A 19,229-nucleotide genomic window follows, 5' to 3' on the forward strand; every position below is an offset into this window, starting at 1 on the left:
GTATACAGTATGTGTGGCTCTAAAGTTGAGTCGTCGTACAGTCCCGCACTGAGTTTCTCTGCGCCAAATCCCTGCACAGCGCAGCAGCGGTGTCTCTCGGGAGCCATAAACACACAGTGAATGTTGCGTTATCTCAGAGAACTTTGATCCGGAGTTGTATAAAGAAGACAAAAAACACATGCTGAGCAGATTGACTGGCTGTCAGCCTCACCTCAGTCCTCAAATTGTGCTCTGCGACCAGAAATGCTGACTGACAGCACAGAGTAGATGAAGAAGTGACATGACATGAGCTCGGGTCATTTGAAAGAGGAGGCTTGTGAGCTGAAACCAGAGGGGTTCTTCAGCTGGACTGGAGTCAGACTACCTAACAGGGAGAAGAGAAGGAGAACAGGGGACTGACAGGAGAGCAAACACAGCAGATACCCGCAGAGTGAAACAGAGAGGGACCTACCAGAAGAGGAAAAAAAGGGGACATTGACCTCTTGACCCTACAGACGTCAACCAGCCACTTGCAACATCATGGACACAGACAAAGACAATGGCCTCAATCACACAAACGGCTCCTCACAGGTCAGTGTGTTACATGGGATCATGCAGATATTGGAACGCTCTCTTGAAAGGCATTGAGTTTAAATTCCTGCAATGATACACTGATATGTTTTGGTGAAATCAAATCCACGTCTAAGCTTTATGTCAGTTCCTTTCATCCCCACCCCCACCACCCACTGAACTGCTCTTTATAACTGCTGGATGTCCACAGATTTTATTATCTGAACTGTATGATTGATTTTAATGGGGGTAAACAATATTTTCTTATTTCCCTTAATATGTAGCCCAAATTAATATGACTTCATATGACTTAAAATAAAGTCACACAACTAAACACTTCATATTTTATCAGTTAAAATATTTAATATATTAATACATGAAAGTTAGTATTTTCTATTTATTTGGATTTACTTGACAAATAATCGTTCATTGTTCTTGGACTGTCAATGCAATTAAGAATTAATGTCTTTTAACATTTTTTCTATCTTACTTTACTTTTACATTTTTATTCTGCAGAATGATTGTGCAGGCATTAACTAGATCTTCATCATCTATCCCCTCTGTTCATTGCTGCAATAAGTTGTTGACCTTTGTAATTTGTAATTGTGACCGTTGGGTCCATAAACTCACTTTAACTAAATTATATTGTACAAAAGGTTGGATCATTTAAGAGGAACAGTATTCTGAGTATTTAAGTTTGACCATACATGGATTAATAGCTTGAAGACACCTGGTTTCCCTCTTTCTCTTTTTAAAGGAACCACCTTTTGCAAATACTGGTTACTGGTTACATTTTCACAGATACTCTGTAGATTAATCTCTAACTGATCTAAACGATCTGTAAACGTGATATTTATGTCACTAGAACCCATATCAGGCGAGCAAATTAAGGAAAAAATAGGCTTCTTTTATTGGAACAAAAGGTGTTTTCCAATGCATTGTAGAAGGACGCTTAGTGAGGCAACTTGTCTATCAGTATTCGATCATGGTGACATTTTATACATGCATGCTTCAGCTGTGACTCTGAAGCCCTTGGACATTGTTTATCACTCTGTGCTAAGATTTATTACCGGTGGTAATTATATTATATATTGCAATAATAATTGTGAGCTGTACGTTAAGGTTGGGTGTCCCTCTCTGTCTCTGTAAGGCATGTTAGACACTGGGTTTTATTTATTAATAAGACCCTTACTGTTTTTTTTTACCTCCTTATATTATTTCTTTGTTGTTTTTTAATGCGGGCCCTTATCGAACACGCTCAAATGATTTGATTACGTCGCAGGTGCCGGCTGTTTTTACTGAGCTTAGAAAATCCAGTTTTTCAAACCGTGCCTCTGTAACGTGGAATAACATGCAGAGCAATCTAAAACTTACCTTGTTTTTATCCTCCAGGGCAATTTAAATTTTTAATTTCATCATATTTCACTTTCAACTGCTCTTATTTTTTAACTGATTCATTTGCTGTAAATTTTAATTGCTTTATTTATCCTAGAGTTTTTAATATGTTAATATGTATTTTTACTAATTTGTTTTTTTTTAATTATTTTTACTTTTTTTTATTTGTCAACATTTTTATCTAAGTATCTTTTATGTGTTTCTTGGTGCCAGGGATGTGTTGTTGTGTTTTGCATATATACTATATTTCTGAGTCTAAATAAAGGTTGAATGAATATCAACCATCTTACAGTACATGACATCTACAGTGTATACATTACCTGCAGTATAGTGTACAGTATCTACTGTGGATCTGGTTTGAGCATGTGCTCCATTTTGATTTCTTTTATTGGGTAGATGTAAGGATTACGCAATGGTAGCATCAAGGTAATTTTAAAGTGGACTCTGGACCCACAAAAGGTCTCAGGCAACTATTTGCACGTACAAACACACAAGCACGCGCATGCCTGAAAATACACACACTGATGCTCATGCATTCACACAGTGATCATTATATAAATGACTCAATAAAACTGTCCAATAAACTAGCTGATAGAGTTCAAATTTTCGAAATGCAGACAGTGTTCTTTGATTTTCACTTTGAGTATACAAGATAAAAACAATCTCAGAGATCAATGATTATTCTGATATTTCTTCACATGCCAGTTGATAAGATTGGAGTTTTAGATTTTGTACAGTAAAAAGTTTCTCATTCCCAGTTTTTTATAAGGTGTCTGATTGTACCAAGTGATCCCTTTTCAGATTTCCTTTAGCTCTTGTATATCCACCATTCTGCTCTCTTAAAGGTGCCAACTTTCCAGGTTTTTATTGCAGTTTGTCCTTAAGAACTGATATGGATACAAATAAAAAATGCAAATGAGTATGTCCTTGCCTCTATGAAACCAATTGACCTGTCTGCCTCTCCTCAACAGCGTCAAGACACAGAATTGTTCTCATCTGAAGAAGACAGCAGTCTCTACTTCACCTACAGTGGAGGGCGCAATGAGCTGGAGGTCAACAACCTGCACTATGAGGTAACTGAGGAACGGCTGCTCTGCTCACTCATATACAGTTATCTTTAGCTCATAACTGTTTTAACCTCTGCGTGTGTATATGTGCATGTCTGTACTGTACATGTGCATACTATATGCGCTCACTGTGTAAATGTGTGTTTGTGTTCACAGGTGGACACAGCAGCTCAGATCCCCTGGTATGAGAGGTTGTCAGAGTTCAAGTTGCCATGGGAGATAAAAGGAAACAAGCAGACAGCCATCAACAAGCTCAGCCTCAGAGTACGCAGCGGGCAGATGCTGGCTGTCATCGGCAGCTCAGGTAACACACACAAACACACACTGGGCTTTTAAGAATTTAAGTTTCTAATCAAGGTAATAAATGTAATGGCCTCTTTGGATGATGTCATTTCAGCCATCAAGCCTGGCGAAGGACCTCATGTCAGTCAAGCCCCAAATTTCTAACAGAATTAGAAAGAAAGGATAAAAAACTTTGCTACTTTTGGAGGCTAATAGAAAAATCATAGAAAATCATGTTTACTGGTGGAGAAAAAACAATAAATTAGCATTTATGCAATACATGCTGCCTGAAACTTTGACTTGTACAGTGAGTTTTGTTGGTTGTGACAAGTTTCTTTTCTATGTTTAAACTTTGCTTTGTGTATCGTCCTCACTTAGGCTGCGGTAAAACATCTTTGCTGGACATAATAACGTGTCGGGATGAAGGCGGGTCAATGACATCTGGCCAGGTTCTGATCAACGGGAAGCCCAACACACCCCAGCTGGTAAAGAAGAACATCGCTCATGTTCGCCAAGACGACCGCCTTCTTCCTCACCTCACCGTCCGCGAGACTCTCGTCTTTGTAGCCAAACTGAGGCTCCCCACCCACTTCACGCAGGCTCAGCGGGACCAGAGGGTAAGATCAAGCTCAATACATAAACAGGACTCAAACTATTTCCAAACAGGCTCAGTATGTGCACAGCATGGCGGTATTATAGCTCATACTGTGTACAATAACCAAACGTTCCCCTTCATGTTTGGAGGGGATCTTATTCATCCACCTTGTAATACAAACACTCAACACATACCTTGAATTTCTCATGTTCTGCTTATACTCTATATACAGCTGGAACATATGTGACAGCAGTGTCTGTCTTTTCAAATATAAAATGCTGATTACTAAATGATAAATGGTTATTCTGTGTGTTGTGAAAGACGGATCTTACAAGTGGCCCATTACAAACCATGTCTCTGCTGTTTTCTGTCTCAGGTGGATGATGTCATTGCAGAGCTGCGGCTGCGACAGTGTGCACACACCAGGGTGGGAAACGACTATGTGAGGGGTGTTTCTGGAGGGGAGAGGAGGAGAGTCAGTATAGCTGTCCAGCTTCTCTGGAACCCTGGTGAGAGGAAAAAAAAAAAAAAGAGGAGAGACAACCTCTTAAACTCTTGATTTTCTCCTTAAGTTTCATCTTGAAGTGTCAACCTTGTGAAGCATCTCATAGAGCCGTAACTCACTCACAAATTCAAGACCATATTCACATTTATCAGGTAGATTCACATGCAGATGATGATGAAGCTTACTTTACTTGTTCCTCTGACTTTTCCTCAAGCAAAACCATAAGTTTGCGGTTTTGAGTGAAATATCTGAACAACTATTTGATGGATTGTCATGATATTTGTCACACACATTCATGTTCCCCTCAGGAGGAATTGTACTTACTTTGGTGATCCCCTGACTTTTCATATAGTGCCATCATCAGGTCAAAAGTTTGTTTGATGCGGTACTTTGGTTTATGAGCAAATACCTGCAAAACCGATAACACTCTCATCAATGTCAGGTTTACTTTGCATCTAGTGCTAATTAGCAAAAACATGGTAAACGTCACATGAGGCACTGGTGATCTTCCCAGCCGTGTTGGATGTTCTCAATGATGCCTCGGTAGAAGGAGTACATGATGGGTGCCGGGGCTCTTGCTCTCGCTCTCTGCTGGGCTTCCTTTGCCAGTGATGCAATGTTATTAGTCCAGGAAAAGTCCTCAGTGATGTACACACCCAGAAATCTGGTGCTGCTCACCGGCTCCACAGCAGTCAGCGGGGGGTGTTGGGTGTGGGCTCTGTGGAAGTCAATAACAATCTCCAATCTTTCTCCTGTTTTCTTTGCACCACATGACAGGTTGGTTCACCTCATTTCTGCTTTTTGATTCGTCAAAATGGAAATGGTTGGAACTGTAATTTGGTGCACAATCATGGGTCAGCAGGGTGAGGAGCAGGGGACTTTGGGGGTCCCCGTGCTCAGTGTAGTGATGCTCGATGCGTTATTGCCAATCCTTACTGACTGTGGTCTCTCAGTGAGAAAGTCTAGTATCCGGTTGCAGAGTGAGGTGTTCAGGCCCAGCAGGTCCAGTTTCCTTATCAGCTGCTGAGGGATGATGGTGCTGAATGCTGAACTGAAATCTATGAACAGTATTCTCATAAGACCTACTGTAACAATCCTGCTGATAACACCTCATAGTTCACCAAAACTCATTAAGATGTAACATACAAAACATTTAAAAACTGAATGGTACCTTCCCCAAAGAGCAGTTGTTTATTTAGTGAACTTTTCAAAGTTTAGTGAACCTGTCCTTATAAGATGAAACCTGTACAGATTTTCCAGCTCTTATTAAAATCTATGCACAGTATTATACCTGTCTGTGTGGATTATTGAACTGTTCTTCTTTTATATTTCAGGTATTTTGATTCTGGACGAGCCCACGTCAGGTTTAGACAGCTTCACAGCCCACAACCTGGTGATCACACTGTCCCGTCTGGCCCGGGGAAACCGCCTGGTCTTGCTGTCGGTCCACCAGCCTCGATCAGATATCTTCCAGCTGTTTGACCTCGTCGTCCTGCTCTCATCAGGGTCAGCTGTTTACTGCGGCCCTGCTCGTGACATTGTGCCTTACTTCACTGCACTGGGATACCCCTGCCCACGATACTGCAACCCCTCTGACTTCTATGGTTAGTGTGTGTGTAGAAAACTGCCAAAAAACATCATCTTACTAGACCCAACAATGGCTGAAAGTTATCACCAATGCTCTCATTCTCACTTAGAGGAAATTTTATGACCTATTAGTGAAAAATACTATAACTCTTGAAACACCCATCATGTTAAATGTAACCCATTTTATATGTGTGTGTGTGTCCAGTTGATCTGATCAGTATAGACCGGCGCAGTCCGGAGCAAGAGGCCGAGTGTTTGGAGCGGGCCAGAGTTCTGGCTGAGCTCTTCAACGAAAAGGTCAGAGACACAGACGATCACATGTGGAAACCAGCTGGGAGCAGCACAGCACCAACACAAACTGGCAGGTAGGTTTGTGTGTAAGTTTGGCCTCTTTTCTCTGCACGTACACATATTTTTCCCAACTTTTCTTTTGTTCCTAATCAATCTTATCTTACAAATTCTGATTTATTTGTCCTCTCTTATACTCTTCTCTCCTTAACTTAACAATTAGATTAGTCCATCATCAGAAAATGACAACTATTTTTGTGAATGGAATAATAATTTTTAGACATTTTTTAAACAAAAATGCCAAACATTTGCATTAGATATGATTGAGATTTGATGATTTCCTTTGTCATACATGATAATAAACTGAGTATTTTATATGTTAGTCGGACAAAACAAGACATATGAGGACGTCACCTCAGCTGTTGGAAAGTGAGAACCCCATGTCTCACTTTTCTAACACCATTCTTACTTTAAATCTATGAAATGCACATGTTTTTAAAGTAAAATATTGTCAAAATATTTCCAAAAAATTACTCTCCATTATCATAAATGGGCATTTTTGGGTCAGAGGTACCTTCTCCCCATTACTCATGCAGACAGAAAACTCAGGACATTTAAGAATTTTAGATGATTAATTTCTAGAGATCAATTGTCAATGTTTATGATTTATGGGACAATTGTTCCACTGTACTAACCCATTGTTTTTATTCTGCCTGCATCCCCTGCAGCCCTCAGCAGCCCAGCGAGGTAGCAGGAGAAGAAGTCATCACTATCTCCAAGCAGAGAAACAGATTGCCTGGCAGACTACACCAATTTACCATCCTCATCAGGTAAGAGCAACACACACACAGATCCTTAACACAGACGTAGCACAAGACTCAAGAGGGACACACACATACACACCAACCTCCCCTCCTTTCCTCTCCCTCAGGCGTCATATGTATAATGACTACAGAGACCTGGTCACCTTATTGGTCCACGGCTTCGAGGCCCTCCTCATGTCACTGCTGGTCGGTTGTCTCTACTACGGGGCAGGAGAGGAACGTCTCTCCATTCAGGACACCGTGGCTCTCCTCTACATGATCGGAGCTCTCACCCCGTTTGCTGTGGTGCTGGACGTCATAGCTAAATGTGAGTAATGACTACAGTTTAGGAGGATGAGAGGAGAAGAGAGGAGACTTTTGCTCTCCCTTGTTTATTAGAAAGTATTTCCCTATTGTCAAAGTCAATCAGTCATGTAGTTAATGAAGTTTACATTCAAGTTCAGACCTTAGTGTCTTCAGAAGAGTTTGGGAAAGTTATTTAAGTTATCAACAAGTTATCAGACAGATTTGTGAGTTGGACACAGAGTTCTTGGACTCTAACAAGGTATTTGATTAACTGCAGAGATAGTAAGATTATGTCTATCCAAAAGCCATTATGAATCAAGTTCAAGTCAGGTCAAGGTCACGTGACAAGAAAAGTCATAGAACTGATGCCAAGTGAACTTATGAGTCATAGAGTTGAATACTGTAACACTGCCTGCATAACACACTGAGGCCCAAAGAACACAGAAAATGTCTATAAAATGGGGGTTAGGGTTTCTATCATAATACATATATATTATATTTATGTTGCTGGAGAGCCTCCATGACTCGTGATACTGTGCACCAAGTGTCGTCAGAATAATTTAATGTTCTCTGCAGGTCACACAGAGAGAGCCATGCTCTACCACGAGCTGGAGGACGGCATGTACTCTGTCACCTCTTACTTCTTCGCCAAGGTAAACCACAGTGATAAAAACAGGATCTCCAGTAGGGGTCAGTCTTGCTCCATGCTGGACTGACAGTGATGTACAGTACTGTAATGTGGTACTGGAAAGCACAGGGGAAATATGAGACACTGTGTGTGTGTGTCTGCATGCAAATTCACCAGCCAGGTGTGTTTCTTCTGCATTTATGTATATTTAAATATATGCTTTCTCTACATTTAGATCCTGGGGGAGTTACCAGAGCACTGTGTGTTCACCTTGGTTTACGGTCTGCCTATCTATTGGCTGGCCGGGCTCAACGAGGCTCCGGACCGTTTTCTGCTCAACTTCCTGCTGGTGTGGCTGATGGTTTACTGCAGCCGAGCCATGGCTCTGTTTGTAGCTGCTGCTCTGCCCACCCTGCAGACCTCAGCGTTCATGGGCAACGCTTTGTTCACTGTCTTTTATTTGACTGGAGGTTTCGTCATCAACCTGGAGAACATGTGGCTCGGTGAGGAAACAGATGCACACAAAGATCTGGTTAATTATGCTTAAGGATGAGATTTGCTAGGAGCTGGAGGAATAAGGAGGAGGAAAGAAAACAGTTTGCTGTTCAGTATGTGATGTCAATACTTGTGTGTATTTTTAACTTTCCAGTGGCCTCGTGGTTCTCTCACGCCTCCTTCATGCGTTGGGGTTTTGAGGGAATGCTGCAGGTGCAGTTCAGAGGCAACAAGTACCCCGTCACCATTGGAAACCTCACCATAAATGTTGATGGATTACACGTGAGTTAAAAACAGACACAGAATCATACACAGACATTAATGAAACAGTTGTGCGTCTAAGGTAAAATAAGGTAAAATTATCCTTTTATTTTAAAGGAAACCAAAGTAATGCTCACAAACCAACATCTTTCTCATCCTCTCTCTGTTTGTCTTTCAGGTGGTGGAGGCCATGAACATGAACCAGTACCCTCTGTACTCCTGCTACCTGGTGCTGCTGGCAGTCTGTCTGTGCTTCATGGCGCTTTATTACGTGGCCCTAAAATTTATCAAACAGAAATCCAGTCAAGACTGGTGAACAAATCTGGACCAATTTCTACAATCAGACCAAATGTCATCTGAAGTCACACACAAATTCAGTTGTGCACAGTTTACTATAGGAAGCGGTAAAAAAGTAATTTGGGTTCTAGTTCGACTGGTTCGACACTGAGCCACGCTTCCTGTTGTTTGTTTTAGTGTTAACTGTTCTCATTTCAGAGTGAAAAACTCTTAATTTAGGAGAGGAAAATGATATATTTGTATTGTATTTTTAGAATCTTTACAAAAATGTCAACATCAGAAACTCTCTAGCACTCTTTTAAATGGTAGAAACACACGTCATAACCACCCTGGCACCTCAAGGTGTGAAAAATGTCACCCATAATTCCTAAAAGTGCAGCAGTTCCTCTCATTGTTGAGTGACGAAAACGACCTCAACATGTACCCAGCGTTAACAGTTTAAATACGGAGTGTTTAGTAAATTTTGAGGAAAAAGAAAGTTGAGAGTTAGTGTGAAACAGTAGAAGCACTTCTTGCAGTAACGATGTCTGCTGCTGGATGGCAGCAGAGCTCTGCAGTAAAACCAAAGTTAAAATTATGATTTTTTTTTTTTTTTCTTTTCTCTCCCTCTCTTCTTCATCTTGGCAAATGATTAGAGCGCCACTTTGGCAGATATCCATCTGGAGCTTTTGCTTGTTCCATTTTCAATCTTCTTTTTTTCTACAGCTTTATCTTTTTTGTATATGTAAGGTTATTAAGCTTAACAATGTGTGTGCCAGTATAGGGAGCACTGAAAAAAAGCCTAGTAGAGATTTAGTAAGTCACACTCAGAAAAAAAAAGAGCTTGTACTTGTTGTGTCCTCATAGATTGAAGATTATGTAAGCTGTGTGTTTTTGCACTGGTGCAAAAGCCTGATAAATATATTACCTACATGGTTTAAGTCCAAATTAGTAAAGTATTAAATCAAATTCCTCCTCTTTAGTATGTTTATTTTTGTCTCCATACTTTCTGCCAGTTTCATCGTCTCTCATTGCAATACAGTTTCATTTTCCATCATTCTTCACTTTCCTTCACACTGGTTGTTATTTCAGCACTACAAAATCCTTTAAATGGTTCTTTGTGTGAAACCACAAGGGAATTAATCCAAGTACATATAACACTATGAAGATAATCTAGAAATGTTCAAGGGAAAAATATCCCCTCATGTTTATTTAAAAAAAGTCACTTTATTAAAAAACGTATTACTTAATCACTTTCTCACAGCGTTACAAAAGGCAAACAATGATGGGGTTTGTACAAACTTGCCAAGATGAGCACTGGTTCATAAGTTCATAACACAAATTCCCTGTAACCATGTTACTTCTCCTGCGTCCTAATTTGTTTCCCAAATGAGCTCCGCTGTCTGGGCTGACCCTCTGACGTCAACCAGTACACAATCTTCTTGGGAAACAACCGGTGTGTATTATCTGAGGCCGGCCTCTGACGGGGTCAAGAACAGCTTGTTACATGAAACAGGAACATCAGGGGCCGATATTGGAGAGCAACAGGGATTAAAGCGAGAAAAGATCTGTGAGCCTGAAAAGTTGTCCAGGGGGAAATGTGTACAATGTTTTGAATTGAGTATTAAATGAATTTAAAACTGTTCTGTGCCTGAAATCACAATGCCTGAGAACTTTAAACCCTGGAGCAAAAAAGGGTTCAAAGCCAAGAGAGGGAGGCTGCAGATGCAGGTCAGGGGACAGAAGAGAGAAGAGGTTGGGTTAGAGTTAAGCTTAAGACTGCACAGGACAGTTTTAAGATTCAATTTGTGATGAAATATTATGCAAAATCAAACTGATGACAATATTCTTTTGCATCTTATCAGTGTGGAAACATTTGATGGTGAAAATGGAGGGTAAGGATGTTTTTTTCCAGTTTTAAATTAAACATATAATTCCATAGTTTAAGAGGGTATAAAACATATTTTGTTGAGAAAAAGGACGGCACTTCCGCCTGGTATGGACCTTTGTCACCAAACTATTAGCTGTGTCACAAATCCATACTACGTATTAATTTCAGGTTCAAGTATGTAGTGTGTTAAGACTGGAAAAGTGACGGAAAGGACGTATACATATGAAAAAACGCTCGATACATACTGTTAATGTACACTATTCTCCCACAATGCAATGCACAAAGTAAGTTCAGCAGTTGCACACAGCTGGAAAAAAAAACAATTGGGGATGTAATGGGAGTCATTGTAAAGTATCTGAGTATCTTGAAAAGCACTTTTTAAATAGAATGTAATATTTGATTATTTTTTATTGGAACAGAACAGAAAAAAAACGAAGTTTTGGAAAAAATATTTTTCTGCCGTACCTTTAATTGGAAGTAATATTCTAAAGCTGCAGTTTGATGTATGTTGACTTCCTGTTTACTGACTGCAACAACAGTTGACTATGAACCAAAATACATCGATCAATAAATTGATTAATCGACAGGAAATTAATTGGCAACTATTTTTTTTTAAATCAAATAATCAATTTAGTAATTTGTTAAGGAAAAATTCCTGCTTGCAGCTCCTTAAATGTGATGATTTAAAGCTTGTATGTGTAATACATGATAATTAATGAGATGATATTCATAAACTGAATATCTTTTGGATTTTAGACTGTTGATCTGACAAAACAAGACGTTTGAAGATGTCATAGTTTTTCATTATTTTGACATTTTATGCACGAAAAAAATTAATAAAGAAAATAATTTGCAGATTAATCAATAATGAAAATAATTAGTTGCAGCCCAACAGTATATACTGTATACAGTAAGAATGTAGTAAGAAATTGGGACACTACATTAGTGTAGTGTCTTAGCAGGAAAAACACAGGTGTAGTTAATAAATTAACGAGGACCGGATTTTAATTAGGCGTGTCACGGCTGTGGTATTGTGTATATTGGCTCACTGGGACACCTGACTGGAACTGAGCCATCATTAATGCTTTTAGTTCCACCTGTGATTTCCCTGCTGCCCTGAGAAAAACTCTACTGTACGACTGATTAAACACCGTTTGAAACACACAAAGACCCAGGCACAAAAACCAGATTCCTAACATCATTTATTAGCATAAATACTTCTGTACATTCTCCACATCATCATCATCATCATCTTCATCAACATTATCAATAACGCAGTGGACAGAGTAACATCCAACAGTTATAACACAATACAACAATAGCTGGGCTCAAACGACTTGTATAAAAAAAAAGAAACCGTCAAAGGAAGAAGACAGAGGGATTTGGATGGAGGTAAGAGGAGGGGAGGATGAATCTTTATTCCTCTGCTGTCGTCTGGGCTTTGGCAGCTCTCTCTTTCAGCTTGTCTGCATAAAACTTGAATGACTCCTGGAAAGAGAAACAAAGAGAGTCGAATTAGCATCAAACATATTCACGACGAGCTGCGCATAAATGCTCACCTGCCTCATAGTGAGGCTGTAAGAGGTTTGTGTGTGTGTGTGAGTGTGTGTGTGTTTCCATCTCGCCTCTTTCCAAAAGTAAGCCCTCCTGGGTCTGTCTAAATAGTCTCCACTCTCCAACCAGGTTGTCTCGTTTCATCTTTAAATCCCCATTAATACACAAATAAGGGATTTGTAGTACACTCCCCATACACACACTTTTCGCTCTCTGCTTCTGTTTCTGGCAAATTAATCAGTGTTTTGATCCAGACAAAGTGTTGTGGTGGGTGTTTTTTGGAGGAGGGGAGGGGGGGGAAGGTGAGAGCTTTTCTGCAGATTACGCCGGCTCCTGACAATGTACGCTTGTTTATTAATGTAGCAGTTAATGCTGATAAATAGCTGTGTTCACTTTAGAAGGAGGGACTACACCTAATGCTATCTAGCTATGCAGATACTGCAGCTTTGGTTTAATTTGTGCACATTTTAAGATTCCTGCCTCCATCTTGGCACAATTTGTTATATTTTATTATATTATATAGAAAACTAGAAATACTGCCTCGTGGTTCTATGCCTCCATCAACCAGTCAAATTGCAGTTTATGCCCATGTCTGTCCAGACTCATATAATATTTGTAGTGAAGACAATAATAATATATAATATTAAATAAAAGGTATTAAGTGTATTTTCATTGTATGTGTTCACATGTTTGGCCAGTAAAGCTGAAAAAGTTGTAGCCATGACAGTAGACAAAGCTTCAGATATGGATGCTGCCCGGCAGCACAGAAGATCTATACAATCGTCACAGTTTCAAGGTGGGAACCCAAGATTAATGTCACCCATTCAGTGTCCGACCAAATGTGAAATATGGTCACATCTCCCCTTCTGTTCCTGAGTTATGGTGTTGAATAACGGCCAGAAAAGTGTTTTTTGCAGAACGTTGTGATGCCACAGTGAAGTTGACCTTTGACCTTTTGGATATAAAATGTCATCACTTCATCATTTTATCCTATTACACATTTGTGTGAAACTTTGTCATAATTAACGTATGAATTCTTGAGTTATGGCCAAAAATGTGTTTTGTGAGGTCACAGTGACCTTTGACGGTTAACCACCAAAATCTAATCAGTTCATCCTTGAGTCCAAGTGGACGTTTTTTGCCAAATTTGACAACCCAAAAACATAATCCCTCCGGCCACAGCTGTCACTGGCGCGGAGGCATAAAAATCAGGCTGGACTGTAGGTAAATGCCACCATTTAGCGGTTAGCTCGCCTGCTAACTGGTAGCATTAACTTCTGTCATGCAAGCGTGATATCAGCTCTAGTGTACTGTGTTGTTGTTTTTTTGGTTTTTTTTTAAAAATGGTGCACATCCTGCTAGTTATCCGAAACAACACACTAGCGCTTCTACACATCATCAACTGTTTGCTTTTCAGCTGTGAAATTAGTTTGATTGTATTGTTAGTTTGGTTTCGCACCTCAATATCCGTTTTAAACAAGGTCGAGTAGACTGTCACTACTTTTTAATGCAGACCTGCTCTTATTTATTTATGGAACTGTTTGTGTTATAATTTATATCTTTCATGGATGTATGTTTTCATGTTGTTTGTGAGCCCCTAAACTAAGACAAATTCCTTTCATTATGTTATAGACAATAAAGTTTTTTGAATCTTGAATCTTTAATACCGTTCAGAAACTTGCAAAATAGTCTTAAAAACCAACATGAATAAGAATCGTGATAAGATCATGGATCATGATTCTGCCTGAAAAAAACTGTGATATGATATTTTTGCCATATCGCCCACCTCTACTACAGAACACACAGTCCCTATGAAAACTGAACATCAAGTTCTGTGGATTAACCAGAGAAAGGGGACATCTTTTTCTAGAAGGACAAATTGCTCAGGGAAAATACTTTTCTGTAATTTTTTACTTTATTTCTTCTTCTTTAATTTCTTTGAGCACTTGAGCAGCAACCTCTGTAAAGACTAAGAGGAGGAAGAACTGTATAACCTTTTTGTATACTGCGGCCATTTTGACATTCATCTCTGCCTCTGCCTTTCCTTTGCTTATAAAACCTGGCAATTACTTAACTATCCTGACATTCAGTGAATAATGCAGCAGTTTCTCTACCTTCATCCCTCTTTCTCCGTCTATCTTTGTACTGCTGGTGAGTGATGGGAAGGTAAGAGGTGGGCTTCCTTCTACACCTGCCTCGAGGGGACAACACATCAAAGTGCTGGGGCTGAGAGGGTCGTGTGTGTGTGTGTGTGTGTGTGTGTGTGTGTGTGTGTGTGTGGGTCCTCGTCTGAAAATAGACGCTACATCAACTTACAAAATGTGCAACTTGCTGAAATGCTCAAAAATACTAGGAGCCAGAAAAAGAGAGAGGCTATTGCAGTGACACCATCTCGCTTACACAATATTTGTGACTGTGGGGCACAATTTCTGACACACACACACACACACACAGTAACAAACAGGAGGCTAGCTGCAGGCCAGTGTGTATTGAACTACCCTGAGTGGGCAGACTGCTCCTTCACATTACTATGGTACACACAGACCACAGCACACACACTGTGGCACATATTAGGACACCAGCCGGACGACTGCCAGCGCTGGTTAGACACTGTGGTGAATGTGTGTTTGTATTTGTACACATATCTGTTCATGTCTGCATGGTTGTATCAGTATGGATAGGTGTGTGTGTCTGTGTGTGTGTGTGTGAGAAGTGCTTTATTCAGTTTTTTAAAATTTATTAGCTTTCAGTGAAATTATATAATAACATGATCATGACATTATTTTATTGGATTATTGGAATTGGATTATTGATTCCAAGCACATTGTGATTAAGAAAAGTTATGAAAAGAGTTATTTAAGTTTGTTATAGTGAGTTTTTTCTGATGTAATTCATGTCAGTGGAACACAGATCATTGCACTCAATACATTTGCAATATCGTGACATTTCTCAGTGCTGGACGTATCAGTAGTAATAGTATACACTGCCCTGACCCACTATACTGTAGTGCTGTAATGGTGCAGACGCACTGGATCTGTTGAGCAATGTCAAGTTGACCGATCCTATTCTTTTTTTTTTTTTTTTTTTTTTTTTTTTTTTTAAAATAAATGGAGAGCAGGAGATCCAGCCGCGTGGTGCATGATGGATACGGCACGGTGCGTTGACGGACCAGTTGCCATATCTGAATTTGCATAATCACAACTCAACCTCAACTTTATGCAAATGAGTCCATCAAGCGCAACACAACCGGCTCACGAAACTCCGATCAAACTGTCAAACTGGGCAGCGCTGATCAAATATATCTGTTACTGCATTGACTATTTTATGCCTAAAATGTTTTAAGAAACATATTTTAGTGTTTTACTGTTTAGCTGTAATACGAGAGTGTTTGTGACCCAGCCGTCATGTTCAAAACGGACGAACCAAAACCAAGCACCACCCAACTTGCAGTACACCACCCACTACGTCACCACCAGCCAGTGGTCCGGTGAGGACGCGTCTGGACGTCTGTGTGTCTGCACCATAAGCAGTGCGAAATGGTGAGTGTTGAATCTTTCAGCACTCAAAAAAGCCTGCTTGAAAACTGTTATTCATCCATTGCAGACTAACTAAGAATTCATCCTTTACTGTCCCTAATCAGCTCCCAGATCTGCTCTCACAGTTACGCACATAATAACACAGAGAAGTTGCTCCATGTGGTCAGTTTTCTATTGCTAGCCACTTAAGGGCACGTCAAAGGTGGTTACTGAGTGACATTTACAAAGTTATGTCATGCAAATTTTCTCTGTGTGGGGAGTTAAACTGACATCACAGTCACAATTTGCTTGTCTAAGTTTTGAATGACCATTTACTGTTATTCACTACAGAGGTGAAGTCTGTGTGGGTGTGAGTTTAATTTAGAAGTGGTTGGAAACCTTAAATTTCCCAAAAATAGTACATTTAAATATTCTGGGGCTAACGTCCTTTAATCGTGGACTGTATGTGTGTGTGTGTGTGTGTGTGACTCACAGGGGGCTCAGTGAAGGGCAACATCTCTCCTGCATCGCGGTACAGCACAGCCAGCCGTTTGAGTGACAGCTCGTCTACTGTCCCCTCCTTCTGCATCTGCTCATACAGAACCTTGGCTGACGCTAAGTCCTTATCCAGAGCTGGCAGAAGAGAGCGAGCGAGAGAGAGACAGTCAGCAAATGAGACAAAAAACCTCAACATGTTAAATTCTTATTTCAATGTACACATTTAGAAAAGAAACTGACAGTGTGTGTAAGAGACAAAAAAAAAGTATGCATCATATTTATTGGTGGTGGGATAATCATGTTATTTTCCACTGTGGTCTGTCATCAAGTTACTGGCACAAAGACAGGAAGTTTTAAATGCACATGCATACTGCCCAGTCTTTGTATTTACCTATTATTTAGCCATGATAACAGATTACTTCTTAAATGTTGCTGGTTGTACATGCGAAAAAAGCAAGAACTTGTGTAGACTACTTTGTTTTCCTCCAGTTGTGGAGTCATGATGAACAGAGGAGAAAAAGGTTCACTGTAGGCTGTAAAAGAAAGTGTAAAACCTCCCTTTGACTTCTTTGATAATAAAACTTCTCTTGAAAACATTTCAAATATAATTAATATGATAATTACAATATTATAGAGCTGAAATCAATAACTTTTGGTATATCATCCCCCTCTAATGTGGTAAATGTAACAGCTAGAGAGGTGTCATACTTCTGGCCTTATGCTGTTGATTTTGTTATGAGAAATGAAAAACTTTGTGTGTGAGAGGCATCATCTGTAAAAATGAAACAGCATTAGTGTGTGCCTGTGTGGATCAAAGAGACCCTACACTGCCATTTTCCCCAGGTCTCTCTTGCAAAAAGATAATATATGAGACTTACTGGTTAAAAAAAAAGGTTAAATTTCAGAAATTAACAAATGAAACAAGGTCACTGCTGTCAAAAAACCCCCAAAAAACAAAAGCCCTCAAAAAGAAAAAAAAGGAAGAGAACAGAGACAGGGCAGAGAGCAGAGGCAAGCAGAGCACCGCTAATTGTGTCCCCTATGACTGCTTTGACCGACCAGCTAGCAAATGCTAATTAAATAGTCATGTCCGTCATCTCTGGTGTGACAAGGTATAGAGGGGAGACGGGAGGGGTGAGAAGGTGAAGTGAAGGGAGGACATGAGGAGAAGAGAGGATGCAGGTAAAAGCAAGGAGGAGGAGGAATAAAGAAACAATTTGAGGACGAGAAGAGAAAGACAGAAGTAAAAAGGTGGAGAGGGCGAGAAGTGTCGGAGCGAAGAGGAAAAACTGTAAGAAAGGGAAAAAAAAAAAAGGAAAAGCTGAGTGGTGGGCCGTGTCGCGATTAGCACGCTAGGCTAGCCAGGACAGCTAACTCATTAGATGACATGTGTTCTTCTAACCCCTGAACGTCTGCGCACACGTACACACTCCTTGACCTGATGCATTGTTAATGCGTCCTCTAATGTTGACTTAGCCACAGGCCAGCGAGCCGCCCGCTGCAACGCTAGCTGCTCCACAAGACCCAACCAGGCCTTGTGTAAGTGTGTGTGTGTGTGTGTGTCTTACCGTGACATTTCATCAGATACGGGTACAGCACCTCCTTCTCAGTGAAGTCTGGAATCAGGCTCAGCAGGGCCTTAATTTTGCCCACCTGTGCATACAAACATTAATTTATATACAAGAACAATAAGCGTTTGTGGTTTTAGTCACCAACATGCAAATACGACATGAGAAGACAGTTTTTTTTGTTTGTGCACAGACTCTGAAGCCGTTATATGCTGTTACACCATCTGCACTGAAATCACATTTAATCATCTCCCTCAACATGTTTTTTTTAAAATACAGTTGTAATAGTTTTGTAGTAGTAAAAGTAAGAAAAAAAAAGGTATTTTGAAGAAATATCAGAAATGCTCCTTTTTGTCTCAGCTGGCTGGAGCGGCGAGTTGTCATTGATGATATTAGTTTGCAGGCTTGAGAGACAAAGCAAACAAACTGCTGTAGCCACAAGTTGTGGACAAACAGGGATTTTGAAGAACAAAGACCAAACCAGCATCTAACAGGCAGGACCAAAGTGACATTTGCAGGTATGTTTATATGCTGTTTAATGTGCTGCAGCTAATTAGCAGTGTATTTACCTGTGAATGTTTGTTTGGTGGCTCATTCAACAAGCTAAAGTGAAGGACAAGACGAGTGTTCATGTTTGGAAATTAAACCAGAAGGAGACTTTAGCAGAAAAGCTAATGTGGGTTGTTGTTCAGAGTCTGTGGTTGTGTCTTGTGTTGTGTAGCAGGATGCAATCAGGCTAAGTGTGACCGTCTGCTCTGCTCTATGATCGAATGCCAGGTTATCGCTTTATTCAAGTTTTGATTTTCTTTACTGAAATAAGGACTCCAGCTACATTGACGGATAGCAGGGCGGTATTTAATCAACTGAATGCAAAACTAGGGAAACCGAAGAATTTCAATATATATTTCTCGCTTTCGGTTTCTGATTTCTACTCAAAGAAGAACACAGCAATTTACAGAGCAGATATGTTTTCTGTAGTTGACAAAAAACAGGCAATTTAATTTCAGTTGTACTTTAAAGGATCATTCTGGTTTGTTACAACTTTGGCTATCCTTTTTATCAGTTATGATAATATTAAACTCAGTATGAAAATAAGATTCAAGCTGTTAAAAACAGAATTATCCTTTAATAAAGACACGCTTTAAAAAACAGTAACATGTGAGTTT

The 19,229-nt window shown here is 39.9% G+C and overlaps 2 protein-coding genes across 2 annotated transcripts in view; one reads left to right on the forward strand and one right to left on the reverse strand.

Moving 5' to 3' along the window:
- The first annotated feature begins 428 nt into the window (after window positions 1–428).
- abcg8 (ATP-binding cassette, sub-family G (WHITE), member 8) lies at window positions 429–10,019 on the forward strand. Its single transcript, XM_067610525.1, has 13 exons — window positions 429–570; window positions 2,916–3,017; window positions 3,168–3,315; window positions 3,672–3,910; window positions 4,265–4,397; window positions 5,728–5,997; window positions 6,186–6,345; window positions 6,997–7,098; window positions 7,200–7,399; window positions 7,954–8,030; window positions 8,241–8,508; window positions 8,655–8,782; window positions 8,940–10,019. Exons 1-13 carry the CDS (start codon window positions 520–522, stop codon window positions 9,075–9,077), a joined length of 2,016 nt encoding a protein of 671 aa, XP_067466626.1. The 5' UTR covers window positions 429–519; the 3' UTR covers window positions 9,078–10,019.
- Window positions 10,020–12,113: 2,094 nt separating this feature from the next.
- Window positions 12,114–19,229, reverse strand: part of lrpprc (leucine-rich pentatricopeptide repeat containing) — a 64,352-nt gene continuing 57,236 nt past the window's right edge. The window contains exons 36-38 of the mRNA XM_067610532.1: window positions 18,064–18,148; window positions 16,491–16,630; window positions 12,114–12,416 (exon numbers count right to left, since the gene is read on the reverse strand). Of these exons, the coding sequence (XP_067466633.1) occupies window positions 12,345–12,416; window positions 16,491–16,630; window positions 18,064–18,148 (297 nt within the window). The 3' untranslated portion in view covers window positions 12,114–12,344. The remainder of the gene's footprint in view (window positions 12,417–16,490; window positions 16,631–18,063; window positions 18,149–19,229) is intronic.

Source organism: Thunnus thynnus, chromosome 14, assembly GCF_963924715.1.
Source record: "Thunnus thynnus chromosome 14, fThuThy2.1, whole genome shotgun sequence".
Classification (NCBI taxonomy): Eukaryota; Metazoa; Chordata; class Actinopteri; order Scombriformes; family Scombridae; genus Thunnus; species Thunnus thynnus.